We start from the raw sequence: 25,064 nt of genomic DNA, 5'->3' as shown, positions 1-25,064 counted from the left end.
CACTCACTCACTTACACACAAACACACACACACAATAATAATGAACGTTGACGACTTTCATCAGTTACGGAACTTTTAATTCGAGCGCGGCGGGCGCCTTCGCACAGGCTTCCCAAGAGAAAAGCGAAGTTGCTTCTGGTTGGTTTTTTCTTGGAGAGGCTCATCTCGGATCAATGCCCGCGCCCTTCCCGAACTCCGGAGGCGTTTTCTAGCCAGCCCAGGGCTGCCGAAGAACTAACCCGGGGCGGGGCTTTTTTTGACTCCATTTCACCGGAGGGTCCCGCTCTCTTTTAAGCGAAACCGGCGTAATCCGAGGCTGGTTCGCCTGCATTTGCCCCCCCCCCCCCTTCCTCTCCCAGCCCCGTCAGGCAGGTCGCTTTAGCTCAGTTCTGCCGGAGCGCAGCTGGGGCAATTTCTCCACCTTGCAATCCCAAAATTCCCGCCAAGCCACAGGCGATTCTCTGGCCGCCCGTCCCACCCTCTCCTCGGCTTGAGGCAAAAGGCGGACTACTTTCGGCCAGCAAGCTTAGCCACGCCCTCCTCAGGTAGAGCGGGCTTGCCCGGAGAGGTTCATCTCTAGGCTGCCGCCCGAGGTCAGGCGAGTTCCTTCTTCTGGCACCGGCCGGCCTCCGGGGGGTGCTCTTCGGTCGCTTGTCCGGCTTTGACCCCCCCCCCCCACCCCCAAGTTGCGCTCCGGGGCGGCAAAAGAACCACGTTTCCGGCACTTGGGCAACCCCCCCCCCCTTCCCGCCTGTCTCCTTCGGTCTGACAACCCAACTCCGCGTGTCGTTGCGCAGGACCGGAGCGCGCCCTCTGAGTGGAATCCCCCACCCGGGTCCGTCCCCCCCCCCTTTTCAGGGACGGAATGGAGGCGTCCGCCAAGTGGGGGCTGCTGCTCCAGCTGGGGTTGCTTCTGACTCGCCTCCAAGGTAAGGGCCGGCCGGGGAAAGAGGGGGGTGGGTGTCGCCGGCTCCCTTCGCCAGAAGGACTTGTCCTGTGCCCCCCCTTTTTTTTTTGCATTGCCTTCTGCTTGCTCCATCCCCGCGGAGGCTGAGCTCGCCTCCTATTTGGACCTCCTGCATCCCCCCCCGCGCGCAAAATGGAGCACCCCATTTTCAAGCAAAAGGGGGTCAAGCGGGGCAGGGTTGATAAATCTCTCTCTCTCCCCCCCCCACTCTTTCCCAAAGGCCATAGTATTTAGGCGAAGGCTGCACTCGGGCGTCCCTGCTTTGCCTTCCCGGGTGCGAGCGAGGAGCCATCTCTGCGGAGGTCCTTTGCGCTTTAAGGCGAAGCCTTGAGGGGAACAAGGGCGCCCAGGCACCTGTCTCGGCCTCTGCCCCTTGAATAAGAAACGCTGGAGAAGTGGGCGCGGAGCATGGGCTTTACAGCAACTTTTTGGGAGGGACGGGAGGGCAGATGGAGCGAGTACTGAAGACATCCGGGCTGAAATCACACAAAAAAAAGGGGGGGAAGGGGGGGAAAACAGGCATTTTTAAAAGTCCCACTTTTAAGGTAGAGAGAGACAGATAGGCAGAGAGAGAGAGACAGACAGACAGGCAGAGAGAGAGAGAGAGAGAGAGACAGACAGGCAGAGAGAGAGAGAGAGAGAGAGACAGACAGGCAGAGAGAGAGAGAGAGAGAGAGAGAGACAGACAGGCAGAGAGAGAGAGAGAGAGACAGACAGGCAGAGAGAGAGAGAGAGAGAGAGAGACACAGACAGACAGACAGACAGGCAGAGAGAGAGAGAGAGAGAGACAGGCAGAGAGAGAGAGAGAGAGAGAGAGACAGACAGACAGACAGACAGGCAGAGAGAGAGAGAGAGAGAGACAGGCAGAGAGAGAGAGAGAGAGGCAGAGAGAGAGAGAGAGAGAGACAGGCAGAGAGAGAGAGAGAGAGAGAGAGACAGAGAGAGAGAGAGAGAGAGAGAGACAGACAGGCAGAGAGAGAGAGAGAGAGACAGAGAGAGAGACAGGCAGAGAGAGAGAGAGACAGAGAGAGAGAGAGAGACAGAGAGAGAGAGATTGACAGACAGAGAGAGAGAGAGACAGAGAGATAGAGGGAGGGTGACAGACAGACAGATTGATGAGACTGGTCTCAAGTCATCCAAACAGGTTTTCATGCCTAAAATGGGACTCGAAACTCCTGATTTCTAGTCTGGTGCCTGAACCACTATTAGCCAAAGTGGTTCTCTTATCCATATTTGGTTCTACTATGACCAAATCTCTTCCAAATCATGCCAAGAAAGCAGCTCAGCACAGCTGCAATGAGCAACAGGATTATTTTTAATGCGGTGTAGTTTCTCCTTTTGCAAAACTAGCAGATTAAACAGCAAACTTGCCACAAGTTTGCAAGTAACTTCTAAAACGCCTCCTAAAATAGCAGTTATCTGAAACAACTCAGTGAGCAGAGTTGGCTGTTGGTATGATTGTAACTTCTGTGTAAAGCCATGAATTTGTTAGCAGGCTATGGACAAACGGCTATCCTTTGGGGTCATTACAGGTATCTGGAATAGAAGAACATGGGTGTTTTCTGATACGGAAGCATTTTGTATAAAATAGAATGCAACATTGGTTAATAAACAATAGCTCCAAACTTAGTTTTAATTTCATAAAATTGAAATTCATTGCTATTTTCACATACTATGTGAACGAGACAGTTTTTATATTCCAACACTTCAGGATACAGTCTTAAGCTTATTGCATTTGCTTGTACAACATTTGCTTAAAATATTTAAGAAACAATAGTTGGATACTTTGTTGTTTAGTATGTAAGGCAAGCAAACTTTAATTTTAAGGGACTGGGATTATTTCCATATACTGTACAGCTCAATTTACAATCACAATTGAGCCTAAAAGTTCCATTGCTAGGCAAGACAGTTCAGTGAGTTGTCCCTCATTTCATGACCTTTCTTTCCACAGTTGTTAAGTAAGTCACTGCAATTGTTAAGTGAACCATGTAGTCAGTAAGCAAATCTGGCTTTTCCCAGTGACTTTGCTTGTTGGAAACCAGGTGACAAATGGTGATCACGTAATCCTGGATACTGCAGCTATTATGAACACATGCCAGATGCCAAGCATATTTTGACTCTGTGGTCATGAGGATGCTGCAGTGGTCATAAATGAGAAAAACAGTCATAAGTCATTTATTTCAGTGTAGCTGTAACTTCGAACAGTCACTAAACAAATGATTATAAATCAAGGAATATCTATCAGGACATCATCCCAAAAAATGTGGAAGCAATGAAATGACTACTATCGGTTGCTGGAGATGGAATCCTATTAACATTTTTGTTGTTAGTTGCAAAGTCGTGTCCAACACATCGCGACCCCATGGACAACATTCCTCCAGGCCTTCTTGCCTTCTACCATCCTCTGGAGTCCATTTAAGCTCAGGCCGACTGCTTCAGTGACTCCATCCAGCCACCTTATTCTCTGCCATCCCCTTCTTCTTTTGCCCTCAATCTTTCCCAGCATTAGGCTCTTCTCCAGTGAGTCCTTCCTTCTCATTAGGTGGCCAAAGTATTTGAGTTTCATCTTCAGGATCTGGCCTTCTAAAGAGCAGTCAGGGTGGATCTCCTCTAGGACTGACTGGTTGGATCGCCTTGCAATCCAAGGAACTTGCAGAAATCTTCTTCAGCACCATAGTTCAAAGACCTCAATTCTTTGGTACTCAGCCAAATATATATATTAACACACACACACACACACACACACACTGTTTTAAAGAAGCACACAGAAACAATAGTCCAGGCTTCAATTATGTTGCACTGTAAAGGGCTTCTGGTCCATTTAAGTGATCAATCTTCCTTTTCAGTTTGTCAGCTTTTAATACTTTGGTTTTATTAAAGGCATGTTAGCATTCAGAAGATGCCTTCACTATGTCGATCCGCCCCTCCCCATTAAAGTTGTGCTCTCCAGGAAATAATTTTACGGGCCTGGGAGGCTGCTAGCATTTTCTATTAGAAAGCAGTAAGTCTTGTCTCAAGATCTGGCCTATACAATGTAGATTGCTTTTGGCTTTGTGTGATTTGATTGAGACTCTTTATCAATTGAAATTTGTAAGCAATGGTTTCTTTCATCCCACCAAGGCAAAAGCAAAAAAACCACATTAAGATGAAGCATAATACATAAAACCTTTGCTTACCACCAGAAAAGGATTAATTCCTGATCTTTATTCATTCTAAAAATTTTATTGAAAAGTCCTGCAAAGAAGGCATAAATATTTAAGGTAAAGGTAAATGTTCCCCTTGCACATATGTGCTAGTTGTTCCCGACTCTAGGGGTCGATGCTTATCTCTGCTTCAAAGCCGAAGAGCCAGCACTGTCCAAAGACATCTCCGTGGTCATGTGGCCAGCATGACTAAATGCCAAAGGCACATGGAAGGCTGTTACCTTCCCATCAAATGTGGTCCCTATTTTTCTACTTGCATTTTTTTTTACGTGCTTTCGAACTGCTAGGTTGGCAGAAGCTGGGACAAGTAACGGGAGCTCACCCTGTTACGTGGCACTAGGGATTCGAACCACTGAACTGCCGACCTTTCGATCGACAAGCTCAGTGTCTTAGCCACTGAGCCACCACGTCCCTTCTCATAAATCTAGTTGAGGACTATTTGTCTCTTTCCATAATTCCTAAGAGGGGAAACCAGGGGAGGGATGTTTTTGTTATATTGCCACTCGGGACGTAACCACTCAATGAATTGAACATAATTCTTCTTGTAAAAAGTAAAAAATTACAAACATTCTGTATGATATTTTTTTACAGTTTTAAGTCTGTAGAATTCTGAAAGGAAGTTTCCATAAATTTCCATACTTGCATCTGAAGACCTCTAAAATTAATAGCTTAAAGATTCTCAAACTGTAGGAAAACTTAGTAGATGGAAAGTACCTAAATTCAGAAAATAAAGGTGAGGAACTTGTGTGAGGTGGAAAAACATATTCAGTCTCTTCTCTTGTTTATATAGGATTTTGTATTCAAATGAACTAGAAGATCTTTTAGAGAAAAGCATTTGTTTCATGAATCATGAACATATAATAATTACCTAGTGGGAAATTAAACATAAGTTCTTACAATATGAGATTTTGTTATAGAACAATAGGTGAACAATATAGACCAGTGGCCCTCAATCTTTTGGGTACCAGAGACCCATTCCACAGAGAAAGGTTTTTCCGTGGACTGGAGAGGATGTGGTTTTGTGTGCTGCCTACATGCCGTGGATGGGGCTTCACTGGTTTGTGTGGACCAGTGCTGGTCCACAGACTGGAGATTGGCGACCATGATATTGGATGAATGTGGGAGTTGTGGAAAAAAAGGGAATGAAGATCCGTAGAACTGCAATGTCCTTTTACAAATTAAACTTTCACTTAGGAGGCCAACAGAACAACATACTGTAGTAATATTTTTAAATCAATGAATAGGGCAGTTTTATAAATAACCACAAAATTAAAGATCTGAAGATGGAATGCAAGAGGATTGAGCAACTTATATTGCCTTATCCTAAATTCCTCAGCAATCTCCTCTATCAGAAGTTTGAAACATAAGGAATTACTAACACTATCTGCTTGAAGTTGCATAACATTCTCAGAGACTCTTCCCATCCTGCTTACAGTCTTTTTGGACTGTTGCAGAAGATACAGAACAATTATTTTTATTTATTTATTTATTAATTTAATTTGTATACCGCCCTTCTCCCAGAAGGGACTCAGGGCGGTGAACAGCCAAAATTAAAAATACATACAATACAAAAGTTAAGATAACTAAAAAGAATTAAATCATTGGCTTCCCAATTTAAAACCCCCAAGTCTATAAAATTTAAAATCCCAATTAAGAACCATTTAGGCTAGGCCGGACCACACATTTTCTGAATAGTTTTTATCCCAGAGCTCTAATTGCACTCAACAATGAACTAAAGGGCCACCATCAGTGAGCTATTGGACAGCATTACTTGGTCTGTTGTGTGGATGTTTGGGTGGTTTAGGGGTGGGGAATTTGTGGTGGGTGGGAGTGTGTTCGCAGATTGTTATGTGTGTTGGACGTGGTCTTTGGGTCTTAAGTGAATTTCGTTGTATGGGTATACTGTTGTACAATGACAATAAAGTTATTGTTGTTGTTATTATTATTATTGAAGGGTCCCATAAGTTCATGGAAGACTGACAAAGAAGAATACAATACACTTGTTAAATGTTCCTCATTGCCCTATTTTGTTGTGTGAACAAGATATACATAACTCTATGGGATTAGCTCCACCTTGTTTAAAAAGACACCCATATTAATAACAGCATCACTTACCTCAGACTGAAAATAAAGGAGAACAGGATGTGCTGCTTTTAATGAAAACATATAGGGTTGTTAACATCAACAGACTTCTCACATTTTATAAAAAGGTGTTTAAGAAGCTGTTGACAAAGGCCATATGCTTTTTAAAAATTGGTTTTAAAAGAATGAATGAAAGTGGGGGGTTTGGGGCTAAATATAAGGGTGGATATAGTTCCTATTTTGCCCTGATTCAACAGCCACTGCTAGTGTATAGAGCACTGGCGGCAAACCTTTTACTCACCGAGTGCCGAACAGGTACGGTTTGTGCGCGCGTGAGCTATCTGAGGTAACACGCTGCTCCTCCCCTGTGCGCTGCGTGTGCAACCACACCATCTGCGCATGCGTGTGGCTTTTGCGTGGCTCTCCTGTGCGCTGTGTGTGAAATCGCACCATCTGTGCATGCATGCAGGTTTTGCATGGCTCCCCCCGTGCACTGTGCGCGCGATCACACCATCTGCGCAAATGCACACGCATGCGCAGGAGAGCTTCAAAGACCAGCTGAGGCCCCTGAATTGTGCACATGCACACCAGATGCCTGAACACCAGCTGGGGCGTGCGCGCGTGGGCAGCTGCCGGTGAATTGGGCGACAACTCGTGTGCCCATAAAGATGGCTTTGCGTTCCACCTTGGGCACGCGTGCCATAGGTTCGCCATCAGGGGTGTAGAGGGAAATGACATAGTTACACAAAGGTTAGAGGATGTTGTGGCTCCGTTACCTGAGCCTGTGTCTTCGGCAGGAGAGGACTCCGAGAGTGAAGGAGAGGAGTTGGCAAGGCCTCCCTCTCCAGGACCCTCCTCTCTCGCAATGCCTTCGGTGTCTGCCGAAGGGCAAGAGATAGGGCTGGGGCCAAGCACGTCCACGCAGCCACAGATGGTCAGTGATGAGGGTTATGAGTCTTGGCTGGATCCATGCCAGCGTCGCAGAGATAAGCGCGCGCAACAGAAGAAAAGGCGTGCCCAAGATTAGGCTGAGTCACTGGACCACACCCCACAGGATATAAAAGGGAGCGTGGTGGCCAGTCAAACCTTGTGACGAACAAATCTGAAAGCTTCCACGCCATTCTGCATTGCCGGACTTTTGTTATAGACTTTGCTGGATTATCTCTGGACTTGATTGACTCCGTAATTATTGAGCTGTTTCTTTTGATGTACCAGAAGTGGGGAGAAGTTATCTCTCCTCTTCGTAAATAATAAACTCTTGGCAGGCAGCCACTAGGTTGTTGCCAAGTTCCGTTATCATAAGGAAAAGGATTTTGCCGGCTGGTTTGGTCTTTAACTCTTGAACGTCTGTTGGTGTGTGTGCGTGTGGTTGGGGACAGAACAGAGGAGATAAATATGATATTAATGTAGAGAGGCTGTTAAAAGTAGTCCTCAACTTACATCCATTTGTTTAGTGACCATTCAAAGTTACAAACGCACTGAAAAAAAATGAAAACCATTGCCGCGTGCCCAGTCACATGATCAAAATATGGTTGCTTGGCAACTGGCCTATATTTATCACAGTTGCAATGGTCCTAAGGCCATGTGATTGCCATTTGCAACCTTCTCAGATAACTTCTGACAAGCAGAGTCAATGATTCACTTAACAACTGCAGCAAAAGTTTAAAATCTTTGTATTGATTTCATTAGAAAGACTGCATTAAGCATTAGAAAGAGCAGGGTCACTATCCTATCTTAACTTCATCTCAGTATTTTGTCTGCAAGTTTCATGGTGTCCCTCATAGATTGAAACTGAGAAGGGTGTGAAGGAAAGTCTACCATAGTTCTGAGTGAAGGTTGGCGATTTTGATTGAAGATACAGAAAAGGAAAGTGTAATTATTGTAGTGGGTTTGATAGAGTCTGAGGAATTGGCAGTTTGACGTGGAGGGGGCAATTTCTTTATAGCTTTTCAACTCTTAACATGTAGGGGCAACAATGGTGGAGCTGCAGCTATTAAATGTTAGTTCTAAAAAGTGTGGAGTCTTGCGATATAGGACGCAGGATTGCGCTTACAAGGATATTTGTGCATTGAAAGCTGTTCAAGCTAAATTCTTAAGATTTCTAAAAGTTCCCCATTTTATTGCTAATGTACTGCTAATGTTAAACTTTAGCTGTATTTCATTTGAATTCAGTTGCAATTCTGCTGGTCAAAATATTGGCTTAAATAAATTTGTGGATAGGGGAAAAAATGTCCAACTAATTCTCCCTCACTATTCTAGGCTTGGATGAAACCTGGAGTGAAATCAGGCTAAGAATTTTAGATTTAACAAAAAAATAGAACTAACAGACCTCATTTATGCAATAATGAGTGTTCATACCCTCCCTTTATTATATATTTGTACCATTGCCTGGTTCCATCTCTTAGGAGAGTTTTCACATTGGCACATCTAGATATTCTTATCATTAGTTATACTGTTGAGTAGATTGAATGGTATTCCTTATCAAGGGCATTTATATACCTGTTCAGACTCTAAAACCATGCTGCACATTTTTCTGGATTGCCCTACAGTAATTATCATCCCTGGAAGCTACTCTCCTTTCTGATTAAAAACTATCTTGATCATTCCCACATGGCAATTATGCACTATCCACTAAACAACTAGGATCAGGAAGTCTGTAGAACTGTAGCTAAATTTTGTAACGTATCAGTGAAAATCAGAAGATTTTAGACTTAGGTGCGTTTAAGCCGGATACAGGGTGGGCCGGATACAGCCTGCTGAAGCCATTAATCTGGCTCACGCGGGACCACAAGGCTGCCCCGCCCACATTGCCCCGCTTACCTGCCGGCCCCTATCCGCATTTTGGAGGTTGGGGAGGCCAAAAATGGGTCCAGAGAGAGAGAGAGAGAGAGAGAGATGGGGGGGAGAAAGAAATTGGGACACACACACACACACACACACACACACACACACACACACACACAGATGTCCCTCATACACACCCCAAGGCAGCCACATCCCTTCACTAACCTCCTTTCCACCCCCAGGAGCATAACAAATTAAAGTTTAATTTGTATCTATTGTTTGGACTGCTAAATTGGCCATGCCCACCCAGTCACCTGCCCACCTAGCCACACCCACCCAATCACATGCCCACCTAGCCACGCCCACCCAGCTGGTCCTGCCCCCCAACAGTCTGAGGGACCGTGAATTGGCCCCCCGTTTAAAAAGTTTGAGGACCTCTGGTTAAGTTTAAATTTAGCTCAGGCATGGAATATAGTTCAATGGAATTGAGTGGCTCATAAATTTAAATAAGTAAATAAATAATGATGAACAGGTTTCTAATGAACTATGTTACAATATATATATTTGGTTCTTTTTCTCTTTTTGTTTTAATTTCTGTGCTTGGTCTATGATCACATTCTTTAATAAACTGAAACTGGATTGATCTAATTTGAACAATATATTTTTTCTAATGTCCTTTTTTCCAACTGTTAAAATAATTCAATATTATTACTGAGACCTGATTTTCATCCCTAATCAACTGCAAAAATAGGAATCAGTGGACAGTTCTAAATCTGTATACATTAAGGAATATAAAACTATGTAACAGTCTTCTCAACCTCCTTGAAGGCAGTTTCAATTATTCATCTTATTCATGCCTGGAAATAGTAGCGTGCAAGTTTTTGTTATTTGTTTGTCAGGCTTCAGTTTTTAACTTTTAATTTAGCAGATGCACGTTGCACTTAAAAAAAAAGGATTAGAGGCAAAATTAGAAGTGTTAATCAGAAAAGAATCTATCTAGTTTTTTTTCTGTCTAGAAGCCACTTTTAATCTTTGTGCTAGAGACAGAAAACATTTTTGACTTGAGTTTTGCTAATTAATTTGTCATCATAGAAATAACTAGTATTTACTAAGTATGTGAAAGTAAAAAATTGTAGTTCTATTTTTTATTTTACGGAGCTGAAAAAAATGGAAGTAAATGCTTTTTGTTTTTCCCCTTTATCTTACACCCCTCTTCCCCTTTTCTTTTCCTTCTCTATTTCCCCATTATCTTTATTTTCATTTGTGTTTTATTCTATGATAATCTGAATTAAAGTTACACACACACACATACACACACAGAATAAATACAGCATTAGTAAATGCTTTTTAGCAATATGGCCTTGTGTGATAAGATAAGCATATGGTATTTAGCCAGGCACTGGGTTAGGTAGTTTATATCAAGAGACAAAAAAGGAAGAAAACTGTGCACAAATATACAAGAAGGCGATTTTGAAATGTTACCGTACATATTCAGCATTTCTACAAGTGGAAGTGGTAAATCCTGCCCAGAATATTTTGTTTGAATAACAGTATGCTCCTCTTGATTCACCTCTTCCTTTTTGTTCATATTTGATTGCATGTGCTGAATTGTGTGTATAACTACAGTTTAAGAGATTAAAAAAATGCTAGTAAATGATTTCCCCCATTGGTACTGAAAAAGTGACTACCCCCCACAAAAAAGCTATGATTAAGCTATAATAAAATATTAAGAGCACAGAAAGTAGGATTTCAATGAAGTTATAATTATTTCACTCAAAACAGAAACTAGGATGAAGTTACCGTATTTTTCAGAGTATAAGACGCAGCTTAGTTTTTGGGGAGGAAAATAGAAGGAAAAATCTGCCTACCAGGTATTCATCTGGCTAGCGTCCTTAGTCTGGTCAGCTTCAGCACATTAGTTTGCTGGTTTTTTATCCCCTGCTTTGGGATAAAAAACAGCTTCTAAGGTACAGCTGAGAAGAAGCAGCAATGAGAAAAGCAAGCAAAGCATGGGGAGATCGCTTCACTTGGCTAACGCCAAGTTAGGGCTGAAAAAAAGCTTCTAAAGAACAGCTGAGAGTTGGAGCAAAGCATGAAGATGCTTCACTTGCTAGCGCCTTGTTCAAGTACAGCAGAGAGTCAAGGGAATAGGCAAAGCTGGGAAAATCGCTTCACTCTTAGCGCGTTAGAGCTGAAAAGCTTTGAAAAAGCTACATTCGGAGTATAAGACGCACCCAAATTTTCAGCCTCTTCTAGGGGGGAAAAAGGTGCATCTTATACTCTGAAAAATACGGTACATTTATTTGAACAGTATTGCATTATTTGATATAACTCTGACATTCTATTTTCTTCTCTACACAGTGCATTTGGCCACCTTCGAAACCATTATCCCTTATTCGCTCTATGTGTGTCCTGAAGGTCAAAATCTCACTTTGACTTGTAAAATCAGTGGGGTTCTCGCCAATCACCATGATTTGTTCGCCATTTGGTACTTCAGCAACAAAGATGACCGTAGCTGTTCCCAAAGAAAGCATATCCACAACATCACTGCTAAGCAACTTCATCATGAAGCTGAGATGCACCATAGGCAACTTCATGGGAATGTCACTGCTGAGAAATATGCCCAAGGGCATCAAGTCAACTATTACGGATTGGAGTTCTTTTCAAATCATCGCGACACTTTCCATGTCACTATAGCAAATCTTACTCTGCAGGACAGAGGATATTACTGTTGTTATATAATAGAGACTAAGAAAGAAAAGAACAAGCCGCATATCTTGCACCATTCTTATGGTTTCATGGAACTTCGTATACAGAAAGGTACAACATTATGCACAAATCAGATGTAGTTAAAATTAAGTATCTCTATTTTTCACATTCTCCTAGGAATGTCTATAATGCGAGATGAATTGGTCTCAATGAAATTCCAAGATCGTCAAAACAGAAGAGAATGTTTAAAATGGAGTTATAGGAGACATTTTCTTTCCTTCTTGTATAAAAACAGGTTTTGTAATAATGAAAATAGATTCCCTTTCTTAAAGATTTTAAAAAGTTGCTGCACAGAGGTGAGCAATATATATTATAATATATATATGTATAATATAGCAACCAGTAGCACTTAGACTTATATACCACTTTACAGTGTTTTTCAGCCCTCTCTAAGCAGTTTACAGAGTCAGAATATTGCCCCTAACAATTTGGGTCCTCATTTTCCCGACCTCAGAAGGATGGAAGGCTGTCAACCTTGAGCCTGGTGAGATTTGAACTGCCAAATTGTGGGCAGTCAGCAGAAGTAGCCTGCAGTGCTGTACTCTAACCACTGCATCAGCATGGCTCATTAATTGGGCAAAATAAATAGGATTATAGGCATCTGTTTGTTTGAAATTATGATCCATATCCTATTTTCTGATGAGAATTGACCTGAAAAATATCAGTTCAAATAGTCCCTTTATGCTTTGATTTATGTATTTATTAAAATATATACCAATGACATTATCATGTCACTTTAATCACCTTTATTCAACATGCAACTTTCAAAAATGAAATGCACATTTCTTTTTGAGTAGTGAAGAATTAGAATGTACTGGTAGCAAAATAGGAATGCACTTTTCTAGAAATTATGATTATCAAACTTCCCTGACCAGTTAAGGGAACTTAATTATATTATTATAGTCAGTAACCAAAACTGAGTACAATTTAAAGAAAAATTTAAAATATTTTAATAGGATGCTTAAAAAAGACACAGAATTCCTTGACTAAATCACATGTGATTATTTTAAATCAGTTTGATTTAAACCAGATTATTCTATTCCATCTACATAGGGAAAAGGTATATTCCCTTTATAGTTCTGGTTATATCTCTCCCCCAAGTCCTTTTTCTTTTTAAGGTGACTGATAATTGCTACTTGCAATCTTTTCATTTGTAACATTAGAAGAATAATGTAATGCAGGAGATTAAAAAGAACAGATCAATTTACACGTTTTGTAGCACATCCCTCTGATGTACATATCTTTGAACTGTTTCCAACTTTGTGGGGTATGCCCTAACAGCTTCGTCTGGGATAGGAATATCATAGGTTTTTAAAGATTTATTAATGAATGAGAATTTTATTATTTATTTATTTATTATGCCATCCAAGAAACTAACATTTTACTACTGTTTTTTTTAATTCACAGCAAATGGGTTGTCTCCAAACTGTACATTTCATCTTGATGACAGTACGGAAAGTAAGACTGCTTTACCATATACTCATACCTGCATTTTTTCCCCCAAGAAGCTGTATAAATCCCCAAAAGTATAAATCCCCAAAATTTGACATTCTAGCTAAAGGTTTTGGAGTTTCATCTTTTGTTCTTGCACTTGTCTCCTTATATTAACTCCCAGTTTCACACTGTCTGATCTCCTCCTATTTATTTTTCCCTATTTTGAAGCTGTTCATCTTATAAACTATCTTCTTCTGAATCTCCATCTTCTTTCCTATCTCATTCTTCAGTATATCTTTGAAAATCTTTAGCTTCTACACTGGAATAATCCACATCTAATGTAAGATGACGATATTTAATGTCAACAAGGATCAAAGATCAGTAGTCTGAATTACTTATGTTACTTATGTGTTGTTAATGTTCTTTCTTAATTAAAACAGAAATAGTATTTTTTTTCAAATGTAATCCAAAGACAAAGTGGGAGACAGTAAGTCAATTGGAGCAATTGAGAGTGTTACAAATTCTCAAAGGGAATTACTGTATTTTTCAGAGTATAAGATGCACCTTTTTCCCCCCTAAAAGGGGGTGAAAATTTAGGTGTGTCTTATACATCAAATGTACCCCCGCCCACCCACTGGCCCCCACCCTTTGGCCTCTGCCTTCCAGCAATTTACCTCCTTGCAGCAAGCAGCAAGAAGAAACAGCCCATTTCAGCTTCAGCACAGCCTAATTAGCACAAGTTGATTGTCCGTTGGATTGGCCTCCTGACTCTCAGCTGTTTCAGGCTACAGGGATTGCCATTGCCTATTGCTGCGTGGGCTTTAGCTGCTTGCTGCAAGGAGGTAAATTGCTGGGAGCAGATTTTTTTTTCTTGTGCTAATCAAGCTATGCTGAAAACGAAAATGAAAGTAAAGCAGGCTGTTTGCTGCAACTAGGCAAAATTGCTGGGAGGCAGAGGCAGATTTCTTTTTCTTGTTTTCCTCACCAAAAAAGGTAGGTCTTATAGCCTGGAGCGTCTTATACTCCGAAAAATATGGTAGTTTTTTTTTCTAGGAGGGGCTGATTTGCAAATCTGGCATGTTTAGCAATGGGAATCCTTAGGTGGAATAGAAATTAAGTAAAGTTTATTGTTGTCACCACAGGTTATAATGGATACCATCAAATACAATAACAGAAGAAGAATAAAGTTGTAAAATGAAATATATATTTTTTTTAAAAAAATATTAAATGTAAGAACGTTAAAACAAGATTTTAAATATTTTTCCTCTCTTTGATAAATGAGGACAGAACAAAATTTCCTATATATGTGGTATAGACAGCAATAATCAGATTTCCAAGATAGGAAGAACATCTCTAGTGAGTCTACCGGAAAGGCTTTAAAAAAAAAAAAGTGTGTGTGAATCTTTGAAAGAGTCATTTCAGAGAGAGTGAAGAGACACTCCAATAGCAGAAGAAAGTTATTATTGTTGACCATGTTTAATGAACAGATTTAGTGTGAGACTGAGGAAAAAATTACTTCTGTCAAGCATATTCTGACTTCTATATACTGTACAATTTGATAAAATAAACTTTTGAGTCAGTAGTGATAGCTTTCATGTAACCTATGGTCGCGCATCTCATAGTAGTGGCTCTGAAATGGCCTTCTATCTGATGAGAGTGTGGGAAAATTAATTGGACCCAGGAAGCAATTAATTAGGTTTTAAGAAAGGATGAGCCCTGGTTTCTTGAAGGAAGCAATAGGGCACCTAGTCCCTAAGAAACTAATCATTGTTTTCAGCAAGATGCTCAAGTGTGTGTATGGCAGATCAGAGTCAGAGTGAGATCTGTTTTTGGTAGGAAGGGAACCTTTGTTTGAGTGACAGAAGAACAGAAGTGGCTGATGTTTTTACAGGTAGTCCTTGATTTACGACCACAATTGAGCCCAAATTTCTGTTCTGTTCTTTTCTGTTTGCCCTTTCTTGCCATAGTTGTTAAGTGACTCACTGCAGTTGTTAAGTTGGTACACGCTTGTTAAGGGAATCTGGCTTCCCCATTGACTTTGCTTGTCAGAAGGTCGCAAAAGGTTGATCACGTGACCTCGGGACACTACAACCGCCATAAATAGGAACCAATTGCCAAGCATCCAAATTTTGATGACGTGACCGTGGGGAATGCTGCAACAGTCATAAGTGTGAAAAATGGTCACAACTCACTTTTTTTTAGTGCTGTTGTAACTTTGAACAGTCACTAAACAAACGGTTGTAAGTCACAGACTAACTGTATTGGCCTTATACATATATTTATGATATGTTAAAATTACACATTTTAGATTTGAATCAACATTAACTGGTTTCTCTTTGAAGATTAGTGCAGTATTGAGAGAAATCATCCATATAGGAACATGATGGATGTAAACAATAAATAAAATATGTCACCTTGTTTTTTTCAAGCCTTCTGGCTAATACTGGTTTATACAGTGGGCAGAAATTAAACACTGTTTTTTTTTTAGCATTATAAGAACTCATTCAGGTCACACTTGGTAGGTTCCCTTCCTTCTCCTTCCAGAGGGAGCTGTCAAGCCTATTTCCATTTTAAATTTACCGCAATATAAAATGCTAATCTGCTGATAATCTTAAATATGGTTAGTGAAACATAGGCTGTATTTGAGTAGCTTGTTTGCACTAATTGCACTTAAGTTTAAAACTTAAAAATAACTTTAAATTAATGTTCACCTCCAAGCATGAGAAGCTACATTAAAAGCTCCTGAGTTCAACCCCAACCTTATACTATAGAAAGAGATAAATAATTGATCTAATAACTGTAGATTAACAATAGGCGGAAATTACTTCAATATCTCCACTTCAAGAATGTATTTGTTAATTACATTTCTATCATAAAAACAGTGGTCTTTATTACCTGGGGATATTTAAAATGGTTTCCATTTAAATAATGCAGTCTGAAATGTAAAATATTTATTTTTATTTTAAAAATAAATGAAGGGAAATTAAAATGCTCATTTAGCAAGTGAGAGGTAATGCAATGCATTTTCCAAAATATTTTAAGAACAAATTTTCTGTAGGCTAGAAACTGAGAGACGATGAGTTCTGGTTCTGCCTTAATCATGAAGCCAGCTGGTTGGCTAGTAACTCTAGCTCAGTCCTAGGTGTCAGGAGTCAAAACTGACTCAAAGACACAAATAAATCAGGTTTTGCAAATCAGTTGGGCACGGGGTTGTTGCATTCAAGTTCACCCCATTAGCTTTCAATATTGGCTATGCTGATTGTATTCTAAAATATCTGGAGTCTCTGATTACTTTTCCCTGTTAGGATGGCTTCCCATTCATTGGATGTATAAATCAAATTTTACAATGAGGAAATCTGTTTTATTTTACGGGATTCCCTTGAAATTGCAGAATTGCCACCTCGGATATAAATTAGCAGAGAAATAGGAGGACTCAGTCAATAACTGTAACTCAGAAAATGAGGCCACAACTTCCAATGAGTAGAAAAATGTACTTCCTTTCTGATTTCTATATTGTGGTGTGTTTTTTTTTTGTTATTTTTTTTCAGATACCACAGCAGTCATAATTACAACAGCGGCTTGCATTATAGGCATTCTGTGTTTGCCTTTCATCCTACTCCTTATTTACAAACAGAGGCAAATAATTAATAACAGGCGTAAGTATCTGGATTAACCCTGGTTTTTTGCCACTATTTTGATTCTTTATTTCAGTATTCCACGTAAAGTGATAAAACTGCCTTTCCTCCCATTTATTGCATGCCCTATTACATGAATGACAATTTTATTTATCATATTTATATTGCTGCCCATCTCACATGAAAATCAAAGAGGGAAGTAATAGGATTTCTAGTGGGAGGTTATGTGTTCTTCCAGTGAGAAATGATTTTTGGGTGGATTCTTCCTTTATTCCTTCCCCCACCAACAGTTTTACTATACTGTAGACAGAAGGAGAAGTCTAGAGGCTGGCTCAGGAATTCTGAGAGTTGGTCCACAGGTTATCATTTTGCCCATCCCTGTTCTGTAGTTACTCATTCACGCAAATAGGAAATTTCCATTACTGGGAAGACCTTTTTATGTTGAAGCTCATTATTCTAAATCTGGATTTAGCTTGCTTTCATTTTTATATGCACCATTGAATGTCTACATACAGTATCTTGTGTTAAAGTAGCACAGGTAAGATGCTGACGAAATATACACTGCTCAAAAAAATAAAGGGAACACAAGCAGAAGACATCCGAGATCTGAATGAATGAAATAGCCTTATTAAATACTTTGTTCGTTACATACAGTAGTTTTGTGTTCCCTTTAGTTGTTTGAGCAGTGTATAAACTACTGTATATAAAGAACAAAGTATTTAATAAGGCTATTTCATTCATTCATTCAGATCTCGGATATCTTCTGCTTGTGTTCCCTTTATTTTAAGGTTAAATATTTGTGAACAATTTCTAGTCTCAAAATACACTGCAAAAGAGCTAAATTCTTTTTGTGTTTACAGGAAACAAATTAAATATGAAACCACAGCAATCTGCCTAGAAAGATCTCTGTTTAGAAATCTATTAGTGAGGTGATAGTTACATTATTAAAACCAGTGGCACACGGAGTAAAATAAGTAAGATTTTCAAAGGTGAAAAAAATCTGATGTTTGTTGTACTGCTAAAAATAACCACTTCTGATCAAATTTTGCTTCATATTGCTGTAAAACTATGATATATCATTTTAGTAATGTGTCAAAATGTGATGAAACAACCAATATCAACTAGATTCATCTTTCCTAACTTGAAGTTGTCCAAATGTGTTGCATAACTCAGACTTCAGAACTTCAACTCAGAAGTTCACACCTTCAGAGAAAATTCATTTGTTAGCTGTTGGCGAAGGGAATTGTAATCCAGCGTGCCCTAAAGATAGTAGGCTAGGAAAGGTTCCTGTAAATATTGTCATATTTCCATTGACTGAGAATAAACAAAGAGTAATAGAGCCAAAGTGGACACCTACTAGGTTATCAGATTCATGTTAATAGGTGGCTGCTGGACTTTCATTTTATTGTTCCATGTGGATCTTTTCGACAGGAAGTATCTACAGACCTGTGTATACCTGTGAAAGCTTCTGCATTTAAAACTAGAGGGGTAGTTTTGGATATGACTTGAATAGTACCATCTGTTCTTTGCAAATGAGAGGTTAGGTAATGCAGATCACTGTATTGTACTGATTTGGCTATGTTTTAGCTTTAGTTTTATTCCATAGATGCCTTTTACAGGAATATAAATGGGTGAAATAAAGGTTTCTGCTCCTGAACACAATATAAAAGAATGAAATAAAGGATTCGGCTCCTGAACGCAATCTAAATGGGTGAAATAAAGGGTTCAGCTCCTGAACCATTTGGGTCAAGTATCTGTATGCCATATGAATGAGTACTTTTTACTCGTCTAGTTCAAATCACCAAGCCAACAAGAATTGGACCAAAGACAACAGAATTAGTTGCTTAGGAAAAGCAAAGCAAACAGCCTCTGTTGAGGAAATAGAAAAGGGTTTCATTCTCTTAAATGCATGATGGTACCCCCTGGCTATTGAACAAACCCCATGGTCAGAAGAATTGTGTTTAATTCAAGGGACTGAATGATACTTTTCCTGTGGTTGAAATATTGGGATCTAATGGTAGTGAAGCAGGACTACCTACTCTTCGTGTAACAAAATTGCATTTGCTTTTGCAGGTGCTCACGAACTCGTAAGGATGGATAGGTAAGCAAATACCTTGAACCGTACCATATATTTGTTATTGCAAAACCACATTGTGAGTGATACAATAAATTAAGCCTTATCAAACAAAAGAAATCAAACCAATTTCAAAAGTCTCCTACTTATAAGAGTCTGAAGGATGCATGTCTGGCAGATCTTCTTTAAAGAGGAATTCAACAAGAAGATGCCACCGATAAGATAACAGTTACAGAGTTGGAAGGGACCTTGGAGGTCATCTAGTCCAACCCCCTGTTCACGCAGGAGATCTGTACTAGGGATTCAAACTGCCGAACTTTCTGATTTGACAAGCTCAGTGTCTTAGCCACTGAGTCACCTACCCAAGCTGTCACCTCAGAACATCTCGGCTGTGTGAAACATTTCCATTGGTGTTTGGCACAGAGCCTCTTCACATTTTTTAAGAAAGTTGACTTACCAAAGACTTTTCATCTAGCTAACTTTTACTCCCTGAGGTAAAATAAAATTTTCTTTAAGTTGCACTGCTTCCTAATGACTTTATAGATATGTCCATATCATACAAATTTTTAGCAGCAGTTCAAAAGTAGTTTGCTACTGAGTTATGCCAGAAAGTTTTTTTTCCCAACCGCTTCTAGCTTAACAACCCTTCTTTCCCAGAGAGTTCTCATCCAAGTGTTAATCAGATCTAGTTTTCAAGCCCAGATAAGGTCACCTAGATATTGACATTTCCTGAGACGCTTCTTGAGAAACTCTGGGACTGCGCCATTTTGGATGTGAAAAGTCAAGAGAGTGTCTTGAACTGAACTTGAAATTAGCTGGAAATCAATTTTCTTAAAATTGGCATTATTTGATCTATGATCGCTTAGCAGTTGATGGATGGATGGAAGCTATGGAGGCAGAAATCTCTCCTCACAGCTTCAGGAAGAATGGTGAATTGGCAAGCAAGCTCCATACTGTGCATTGGTAGGAGGACTCTCTCTCTCCTTCTCTCATGCTCTTCAAGGACAGCTGTCAAACCCATTAATTTTTTTTTCATCCATTACATGGAGGAAAACCAAGATGATTGCAATGACTTGAAGAAGAGAGGATAGAAAAAGGCTAAGAGTCAGCATTAGGATATCATGGCTGTCTTATTTTCTGCTGACATAATAACTTTATCCCAGCAATTGGGGAAAACCCTAATTTGAATAAGGCAACATCCTCAGGGCAGACATAATGCAAAGCAGGCCTGTTATTACAGAAGAAAACAAAAAAGCTCTGATTTACCTTTTGGCTTAGGCCTTCGCTTATTTAGTCAGAAGCCTGTCCAATGTCCATCATCAGTATTTTCTAGACATGGTATGACATTATTAAAGCCTTTACTTGACCATTCTCTTTTTCAGGCCACAAAATAATAATAAAAAAGACTATTGAGGGTGTCAGTGTATAAAAAGTAAAGGTTTCCCCTGTTCAGTCCGACTCTAGGGAGGTGGTGTTCATCTCCATTTCTTAGCTGAGGGAGCCAATCCAAAGATACTTCCATGGTCATGTGGCCAGCAGGACTATACGCTGAGGCGCATGGAACGCTATGACCTTCCCACCGAACTGCTACCTATTTATCTATTCACATTTGCATGCTTTCAAACTGCTAGGTAGGCAGGAGCTGGGGCAAGTAATGGGTGCTCACTCCATTGGGCGGTGCTTGGGTCTCGAACCTGGGTTGTCAACTTTCTAGCTGACAAGCCTAGTGTCCTTAACCGCCGAGCCACCATGGCAATGTATAAGTAGAGGGTTATTTTTTTAGGGCATAAATTTAGCTTAAAATATTAAAAATAATAATAGATTTCTAATTTGCTTCTTTCTTGCCCATTTTCTGATCCCTCAACACATATTGCACCCCCCATCAATAGCACCGAATCAGAAATAAATTTTTATATTTATAGTAATAGTTTTCTGACATTGTGCTTTAAAGTGTCTGGATTGCTAGGAATGTAAAAGGCTGGGACTTGACCCTGATGAGATTATCTGACTCGGCTTTCTTTTGCAGCAACGCCCATGGCATTGAGAATCCCGTCTTTGATGCTGTCCCTGATGTAGAGTCAGAATCCAGGATTAGGCCACAATTATCATTTATGGCGAGTCGTCAGGCTTCAGAGTCAGACCGACACCTTCTCTCAGAGCCAAATACCCCTCTCTCGCCTCCAGCCCCGGGAGAATGTTTCTTCCCATCACTTGGTAAGTATTTAATTGCAGGGTGAGTGCATGCTAATAGCTAGCAGCAAGCATCTATGTATGTAGGTCTCTACCATTGGTGAAAAACTTTCTTGTTTCATTCGCTCATTCGTTCGCTCATTCGTTCGTTCATTCACCACTCACCTCACACAAGGTGACTCTGGGTGGCTTACACTGTTAAAACATATAAATTATAAAAAAATAATAAGAATCTTTTTTTCTTCCTAGTGTTATTCCCACAAGTCCCAGATGCTAAGGGAGAAAATGGGGATTTTGCAGTATCCTTCCCCTGGATTGGGGAGGGAATAGAGATTTTACAGTATCCTTCCCCTGCCATGCCCACAAAGCCACACCCACCAAGCCATGCCATGCGCACAAAGCCACGCCCACAGAACCGGTAGTAAAAATTTTTGAAACCCACCACTGGTTGGAAGGGACCTTGTCCAATCCCTGCCCAAGTCCTTATATAATCTCAGCCAATGGTTGTGCAATCTTTTCTTGAATTTAGATTAGAATGCATTTCATGTCATTTCATAAGATCTTATAATATGATAAATAGGTTGGTTTGTAAGCCATTAGAAGAAGGTATTACTTTTGCTTCTGCAGGGGACACCGGACAAAAGAATTTTGTAGGCTGACTGTGGTTTCTGAGGCATTTAATGGGAAATGACCACTGCTCCCATTTATTGGTGCCATTTCCCCCTTTACTTTTAATTGTCGGGTGGGAAGAAATGGGCTAAGCAGTCTTCACATTTAAATAACTAATACCACAACAAAATCTAGGTTGAATGTATTAATGTATGTTGTCAATATTTTCCAGATCCTGTTCCTGATTCACCAGATTTAACAAAGGAATCGTCAAAGGAAGATGTTGTATTCTGAATTTTTAACAACAATATGAACAAGGCTTACTATTTGCTGCTTTAAAGGAGAAAGAGAGGCAGAGACAGAGGGGAACAAATGTGAGAAGTTTTTAGGAGACTGTTTCTAAAGTCTTGGAGGTGCTTTTTGACTGTCCTAAATATTTCAATATATTGTTCTCTGGTTTCTGAAACAATTCGACGTGGAGAATATGGAAGACAAGGAAATATTATTTTGCTCTCCTGGAATTCTGCAAACTTTTTGTTTTTTTTACTTCACTGAAGTTACTGAAACGTGTTTCTAATGTGTTGTATGGATTAATTAGATCAAGATCATGTTACATTTTTATTAACTATAAGGGATTGTGAATAGCACCACCACCAAGCCTTGCTCTGCATTCAAAATGCCTTGGTTCCCTAGAAACAGAAACTAATGTACATGTGCAATATATATTTTTTTACTTTGCATATGTATCCTTTAAACGATTGTATGTTTACACATGTTTTAACATAATGATAAGATGCTTTGCTTGTATCCTGTCCTCAAAAAATCAGACCTCAAATGAACTATCTCCATACTTCACTCTAGTTCTAATTCAGTCTTTTCTTTGCTCTCTTTTTATTTGCTAATGATTTAAGGAAATCTAAATGAAGGTTCTCAATTGCATAACTTACAACTAAATATTACTAGTAAGAATACGTTGAAAATCATGAAGGATAATCATGTTAAGAACATAAAAAATGGATTTCGATTTAGCTCTGTTGAACAACAGTTTGCTTTTACAAGCTGTTTCAAAAGCATGTTAAAGAGGGTTTTACAGAACATTATTGATTTGGTACATTTTGTTTAAATGATAACTTTATGTCATTCTGGTATAATTTATCTTGTGCTTTGTAATGTTTATGGCTAAGTAGGCAGAGGAAATGCTTTAACTGAAGGATCTTTCCAGTTGTGAATTATAGAAATAATTCATATTGATATCTTTAAGTGAAGCTGTCTGGAGAAAAATAATATATTTGATAGGGTAGAAAGTACAAGTAACTTTTGTCATAGATACAAATTGGCCAACAGCAATCGGTATTTAGAGTTGTTTAATCCTAGTTTCCAAACAAGACAGTCATTCTGTCTAAATCAACCTTTTTCAACATCAGCAACTTTAAAACTTGTGGATTTTAATTCCCAGAATTCCCCAGCCACCATGCCACCAAGTTGCTGATATTGAGAGACACAACTCTAAAATACAAAGAATGAGTGATATTTTAAACGTGTCGGGGATTTCATAAACATATAATAACTGAGATCAGTCAAGTTAATTTTATACTGATGCCTAAAAAGTGCCTTATCTTTGTCTGGCAATAACATTACAACAAAGATAAATTACATATAGTAGTTAACTATTTGTAGCAGTTTCAAAGACAGCTGCTTGACATTTGTCTAATGGTAGGGTCAATTCTTCCCTTTTTTTTTCTTGGCGAGGTATGATTCATTTTTCTCTTGAACAATTCTGTTTTTGAGAGAATTGTTACAATGTTTTCTGTTGCTATATGTACTCTGACAAGCTACACTATATTAAAACTCATCCTTATTGAACGTAGGAAACATTCCTGAATTGTATGTACTAAGTAAAGAATGAGATGTTCGCACTGTTCACTATTAAAGATACATTTAAATAGAAAATTTTGCTTAAGAACAAAAATTAAAGAAGGAAAAAGGAGGTAAGCTAATTATATGAAGAAATTGTATTCTTTTTGTTCTGCTTACTTCCTCCTGTTTGGTGATTACTTATCCTGTGTACAAGCAAACTCTTTTGACTTGCTCTCTGAACAGGTCCATTGTTTATTTTCTGTTGATCATAAATTGATACAATAAAAGTTTAATGTGGCTATTATTTTTCTTTGGTGACAAAAAGAACCAGATCTGTTTTACTTTTGTGACAGAAAGAGCAATATCTAGTAAAAAAAAAAGTCAATCTGACTCCATGTCAGAGTCTTTGATGGTCTCAGCAATAGAGAATCAAATTAATAAAAATCTGCCTTCTACTGCCCTGGTGTAAAATAATCTAGCTTCCTTCCCAATTATATTTCCTTCCCAAGATATTTTTTTCATGGAAAATATCTTCATGAGACATGTAGTCTTACAAATTAGACCTGCAACCTTAGGCACATTGTACCTTAGATACATTTCATTAAACATCATGGTTTTCTTTTGAGTTAACACATATTAACAGTAATGTTGCAGAATTTGTACACTATGTTAAGGCCCAACTTTTTATAGCTAAAACTACTATACAGTTACCTTCAAGTTTCTGATCCCCCTTTTTATATATAATAAGAGAACTTGACAAAGGGGGGGAAAAATGAGCAAGCTCTATTTTCATTTACTCTGCTGGACCTAAGTATCTCTATCTACCTGAAGAAATCAAATATGACACAGAATAAAACTATGAAGGCAATCTGGTGTTTTGTATGGGAACTCCAAGAGTATAGGAGCCCAGAGTAGCATTTATTTGCAATCCCTTCAAACAGTTGTGACTTTCCCCAGATTTACATGCTTTGTGGAGATGGAATGTAAACTACTACACAGGCGTAGTGACTCCAATAGTGGAGAATAGATCTTAAAGTGATTTTACAGATCATAGTAGAAATATAAAATAGTTTGATTTGACCTGTTATACAGGACACACTTTCTAGTAAGTGAGTATTGCATGATGAAAAACATTTTGTAACTGGCACCCTTGACCAAAGCCCTTTCCACAGTCAATCCACAAATCTTCAATAAGAAAGTGTCACATCAGTAGCTGTAAACCAGCATTTTTCAAACTTGACAATTTTTAAGATGTGTGGACTTCAATTCCCAGAATTCCCCAGCCAGCATGTAATACAATTACATCAGGGCTGTCAAACTTGCGGCCCGCGGCCCGGATATGTAACACGCAGGCCATGTCCACACCCGGTTTAGCAAAGGGGGAAAAAATTCCGATACATCATGTGATGCCACCGTGACAATGCAAGTTTGACACCCCTGAATTACACAATAATCAAACC

General features: G+C 39.4%; 2 protein-coding genes across 2 annotated transcripts in view; one reads left to right on the top strand and one right to left on the bottom strand.

The window, feature by feature from the left end:
- Positions 1-25,064, bottom strand: part of CDH23 (cadherin related 23) — a 639,510-nt gene that overhangs the window by 85,823 nt on the left and 528,623 nt on the right. The window lies entirely within an intron of this gene.
- Positions 770-23,908, top strand: VSIR (V-set immunoregulatory receptor). The gene is made up of 7 exons (XM_070945246.1): positions 770-929; positions 11,398-11,856; positions 13,213-13,263; positions 16,788-16,895; positions 18,948-18,975; positions 20,975-21,162; positions 21,980-23,908. Exons 1-7 carry the CDS (start codon positions 866-868, stop codon positions 22,039-22,041), a joined length of 960 nt encoding a protein of 319 aa, XP_070801347.1. The 5' UTR covers positions 770-865; the 3' UTR covers positions 22,042-23,908.

This window comes from Pituophis catenifer, unplaced genomic scaffold, assembly GCF_029215685.1.
Source record: "Pituophis catenifer annectens isolate HBS135680 unplaced genomic scaffold, rPitCat1.0.hap2 SCAF_6, whole genome shotgun sequence".
Classification (NCBI taxonomy): domain Eukaryota; kingdom Metazoa; phylum Chordata; class Lepidosauria; order Squamata; family Colubridae; genus Pituophis; species Pituophis catenifer.
Note: the sequence above shows the minus strand (reverse complement) of the source record. Positions and strands in the feature narration are given on the sequence as shown.

Coding starts and splice junctions, on each gene's coding strand:
- VSIR (XM_070945246.1), top strand. CDS start 866: ATGGAGGCGTCCGCCAAGTGGGGGCTGCTGCTCCAGCTGGGGTTGCTT. Junction 930..11,397: donor GCTTCTGACTCGCCTCCAAG/GTAAGGGCCGGC, acceptor TTCTCTACACAG/TGCATTTGGCCACCTTCGAA. Junction 21,163..21,979: donor ATGTTTCTTCCCATCACTTG/GTAAGTATTTAA, acceptor AATATTTTCCAG/ATCCTGTTCCTGATTCACCA.